At 37.8% G+C, this 5232-nt stretch overlaps 1 protein-coding gene across 1 annotated transcript; it reads left to right on the top strand.

Moving 5' to 3' along the window:
* Window positions 1-402: 402 nt before the first annotated feature.
* Window positions 403-4486, top strand: LOC117613504 (LRR receptor-like serine/threonine-protein kinase IOS1). The gene is made up of 13 exons (XM_034342110.1): window positions 403-487; window positions 599-1136; window positions 1222-1697; window positions 1785-1917; window positions 1995-2066; window positions 2173-2244; window positions 2332-2412; window positions 2595-2761; window positions 2876-3093; window positions 3182-3308; window positions 3397-3465; window positions 3555-3744; window positions 3858-4486. Exons 1-13 carry the CDS (start codon window positions 403-405, stop codon window positions 4264-4266), a joined length of 2637 nt encoding a protein of 878 aa, XP_034198001.1. The 3' UTR covers window positions 4267-4486.
* The last annotated feature ends 746 nt before the right edge of the window (window positions 4487-5232 follow it).

The raw sequence follows: 5232 nt of genomic DNA, 5'->3' as shown, positions 1-5232 counted from the left end.
CAAAGTAAACTCATGTGTTCACTTGGAAATGAAGTACCAATTGGATGTAGTATATTGATCACGATAGGAGTGTTGAATCAAATTTAACAATTTGTCAATGCAAAAACTTGCAAAAAATTTATTGATTTTAAACAAAGAATCGACCACGTCCCTAAAGCCAATACACATATTATTGTTTCTCATTTCACTGCTTTGGCAATATATACTGCAAGTTGATATTCATGAAGTGTCAACTTGCAAAAGATTCCCTTTTCAGATGCAAAACTTGACTAGGTCCATGTTTATTTATTTCTTGCTCCAATTATACTACTTTGGCAATGTATATTACAAGAGAATATTCAAGAAGAAGATGTTAATTTGCAGCTTCATTTCTTCTCTTGGAAATAAATTTCTTTCGGCATAATGGAGATGTTCAAACATCTTCTTTCTACATTGCTTTGTGGTTTTGCTCTTATACTTGTAGTTCATGCACAAGATGATCAATCAGGTATGTTCATATATTGATCATTTAAAACTTGAAAAATTATTAATTTTGATCATAAATGCATGGTTCACTAACAATTTGGCTAGCTAATGTACTATTTCTCTGATCACTCAGGCTTCATCAGCTTGGATTGCGGGCTGCCTACAAATTCTAGCTACTCTGAGCCAACAACAGGCCTTGACTACATTTCAGATGCAGCCTTCATATCCACTGGTGTAAGCAAAAGCATTGCCCCTCAGTACAAAGCTACTCATCAACAGCAAGCAGCTTATGTCAGGAGCTTTCCTCAGGGGGTCAAGAACTGTTACAGAGTAAACATTACACAAGGGACTAAATATTTGATCCGAGCAAGTTTCGTGTATGGAAATTATGACGGTTTAAATAAGCTGCCAAAGTTTGATCTTCTCTTTGGAGCTAATTCTTGGGACTCAGTGGCATTTGTTGATGCATCTTCGAGTACTATCAAAGAACTTGTCCATGTTCCCACATTAGATTATATACATGTGTGTCTAGTCAACAAGGGCACTGGAACACCATTCATTTCAGCATTGGAGTTGAGGCCTTTGAAGAACACTACTTATGTGACTCCAACGGGTTCGTTGGAACTCTTCCTTCGCTTAGATGTCGGTTCGACATCCAATCAACCATACAGGTAAGCCATTTCATATCTTTAGTAGTCTGGTTTCAAATGTATTCTATTTTCTAGCTACTGATAACAAGTGGTACTATTAATGAAGGTATGATTACGATGCTTTGGATCGGAGTTGGGTACCTTACACCTACAATAAGTGGACACAGTTAACTACCTCACTTACCGTAGATGCTCAAATTCATAATGACTACCAAGTACCATCTATAGCAATGAGAACTGCCAGCACGCCGATTAATGCCAGTGCTTCCATGGACTTCAGCTGGGAATCCCCGGATACATCGACTGAATACTATGTGTACCTGCACTTTGCTGAACTCCAGCAGCTTAAAGCCAACCAGTCCAGAACATTCAATATCACTCTGAATGGAGATTATTGGTTTGGACCTTTTGTCCCAGAGTACTTGTCCACAATCACTGTGTTCAGCCCCTCATCCTTAACTGGAGGCAACTATAGTTTTTCACTTGTTCAAACTGAGAATTCAACTCTCCCACCAATCCTCAATGCCATGGAGATCTACTCATTGATCGATTTATCGCAACCAGAAACTGATGGAGATGATGGTATGTGAATCATTTCAAAATCTTTCTTGTCAATTTAGTTTCAGTATTCAAGTATTTCAGTATTTAATTTGCTTGTGATAAAAATAGTGGCTGCCATCATAAACATAAAGTCAACATATGGAGTGGACAAAGATTGGCAGGGAGACCCATGTACTCCCCAAGGCTACATGTGGGAAGGTCTTAACTGTAGCTACAGTGGATCCCCTAGAATCGTATCCTTGTAAGTCTATGCCTGCTTTCTCTTTTAGTTTTTTTAGTTCTCAACATCATGAATGAATTTATTGAACTTTCGATTAGGGACCTGTCCTCGAGTGGATTGACCGGGGAGATAACTTCATATATATCCAATCTTGCCATGTTACAATCTCTGTAAGTATCTCATGATCAGAAGCTCAACAAGTTAGCAAGATATATACATATAGGTTCCTCATGATGTGGTCTTTAACACTAAATCTATGCATATTGCTTATCTCAGGGATTTATCGAACAATAGCTTGACTGGATCAGTACCTGAATTTTTGTCTAAATTGCCAAACCTGAAAGTCCTGTAAGTACGTTGGATTTGAATTGTGACTGCAAAGCTGTTGATAAATTAGGAAATCAGGGGATCAATAAACTTTCTATTCCTCTGCAGTAACCTGGAAAGAAACAAGCTCAACGGTTCAGTTCCAGCTGACCTTATTCAAAGATCAACAAGTGGTTCACTATCATTGAGGTCTGCTTCTGGCCATATTAGTTTCTTTTTTCATTTCCATTACAATCTTCTGTTCTTTTATCGGAAAGAAGCATTAAAATCTGTAGGAGTTACTAGACCTATTCATGCCACATTGACTATTATGTTGTTGGCTACAATTCCAATTTCCATGACTGACTATTGATCATCAACCTTGTTGATAGTGTGGGAGAAAATGAAGACCTATGTGCATCAATATCATGCAAAAAGGAGGAGAAGAAGAAGAAAAATATAGTAATTCCAATAATCGCATCAATTGGTGGGTTTTCTATTCTTGTGGTAGCAGCAGTGGCTGTATTCATGGGCCTGAAAAGAGGAAGAAAACAAGGAGGTAGACTATAAAATTTAAGACGAAATGAAAATTTGGTTATCAAGAATACATGTTCTGAAGTAAACACAGAAATTGTATTCCTATGCTTATGAAACTCCTGATCTATTTTTGCAGTTCCACAACAACCCAATAATCAAATTGATTCATTCGAGTCCAAAAAACGCCAATTCACATACTCAGACGTCCTGAGGATCACAAATAACTTTCAGACAAAAGTTCTTGGGCGAGGTGGATTCGGAAAAGTTTACCATGGTTATGTTGATGATACTCAAGTAGCTGTGAAGATGCTTTCTCCAACATCAGGTCAAGGATACCAACAATTTCAAGCAGAGGCATGTACTCTAAGAACTCATGGATAAATTATAACGACCTCATTTATATTTTTAGGACCAAAATATGACTTTGAAGCTTAACTTGCAGGTCAAACTTCTTATCAGAGTTCATCATAGAAACTTGACTAGCCTTGTTGGATACTGCAATGAAGGAACCAACATGGCACTCATCTATGAATTTATGGCCAATGGAGATTTGGAATCACATCTTCTAGGTAGGGATCTGGATTAAATTGGGACTCGACCTACTTTGAATCCAATATTAAACAAAAAATAAACTGGGTTTTGACACTTATTGTATAGGCGAGGACAGTAATGCAAATGTGTTGACTTGGGAAGGTAGACTTCAAATAGCAACAGATGCAGCACAAGGTTAGCCAGTGGAGACTTTGGGCAATCAAAATATATTAAATGCTTTCCTATTTTGTTTGCAGTAACAAAAGAATGGATTTGAAATGTAGGATTGGAGTATCTGCACAACGGTTGTAAGCCGCCTATTGTCCATAGAGATGTGAAGGCAACAAATATTTTGTTGGCTGAAAATTTCCAAGCAAAATTAGCTGACTTTGGCCTGTCCAGAATTTTCCCAACTGATGGAGGCACTCATATGTCCACAGCTGTAGCTGGCACCCCTGGATACCTTGACCCGGAGTAAGAAGTCTCTGTCATTTATTTATGCATGCTTTTCAATTTTCTTTTAAGGCAATGTGGAACTTCATATAGAAGAATGGCAACTTTACACTTCAGTCATATTTCGCTTGCAGGTACCACATAACAGGATGGCTGAATGAGAAAAGTGATGTTTATAGCTTCGGAGTTGTGCTGTTGGAGATCATCACTAGCCGCCATGCAATATCTAGAACACAAGAGAAAGTTCACGTCAGTCAATGGGTTAGCTCTATGCTTGCTAAAGGGGATATCAAAACTATCGTTGATCCGAGGTTACATGGAGATTATGAAATTAACTCTGCGTGGAAGGCTGTTGAACTAGCAATGGAGTGTGTGTCTGACACATCCACCAGAAGGCCAAACATGAGTGCGGTAGTGATAGGGTTGAAGGAGTGTTTGGCAGCAGAGTTGGCTCGAACCAACGTGAGCCGTGTGACTGAATCAACAGATTCAGTTGTGTGCTCTATGAATGTGACTACTGAACTCAGTCCTTTGGCAAGGTAATTCTTTGTGTCCAGAAGGTGAATTTCGAAAGCCGAGTAGTTTTCATTTTCCATTTCCTCTGTTTTAAGCTTCATTCATTGTCCAATGCTTTTGTAATTGTATTTGTTATATCATCTTGTGTTGAAGATTTGCGGTTGTGAGGGTCTTCAGTAAGGCTCTGCAACTATGTATATGTGTCTGTATCATGAATCATGATATAATATCATTAGAGTTGGTGATCCTTTCCCTTTTTAATTTAAAAGACATAAACAATGCATAGAGAAGTCGATGCTGGTAACAGATTTAACATATTGAGAAGTTGACTTTTGAAAACCACATAGAATTTCCAATTTGCAGGAACCACGTTCTTGCCACTTGGTAAATGAATAGCTTTTGGAAAACAAGATACAGAAGATCCACATTTACTCCCAAAACCTGGATAGTCGGTGTGGTTTATTTCATGAAACTTATATTGGTATGACTACCATTAACAAAAGAATTGTAACAGCAATCTATTTAATAAATAAATAAAAATTATGAGAGCGTGTATTACTAGATAAAATGAATTTATAGCAAGGAAGTCGACAAAGCATGTCAATCAATACAACATCAGGGAGATCTTCCAAACTCAAAAGGTCTCGGTGCAATTAGTAGTGGACCACCTATTGTTGTATTGATCCGATGTAGGGCTTACACATCACGGCTTGTATAGAGCCAACTAGACCAACACTAAGAATCCCAAAATCAAATATGAAACTAAATCAAAATTTTTTTTAACCCTAATCTACAAACTGGGGTTTAAAGTTAGGAACTTTACTGAAAATCTACAGAATACTGAAAATTGAGGAGTTTACCTGGTCAAGACTCAAAGAGGATTTTGGTGAGCTCCCAAACACAAAAATAGCAGGCAAATGAAGAAATTAAATGAGAGGGAAACAGGTGCAGCTCCAAAGAGGGATCACATTGCAGGATATCCCAAATTTTATT

Source organism: Prunus dulcis, unplaced genomic scaffold (assembly GCF_902201215.1).
Source record: "Prunus dulcis unplaced genomic scaffold, ALMONDv2, whole genome shotgun sequence".
NCBI classification, from domain to species: Eukaryota; Viridiplantae; Streptophyta; class Magnoliopsida; order Rosales; family Rosaceae; genus Prunus; species Prunus dulcis.
Note: the sequence above shows the minus strand (reverse complement) of the source record. Positions and strands in the feature narration are given on the sequence as shown.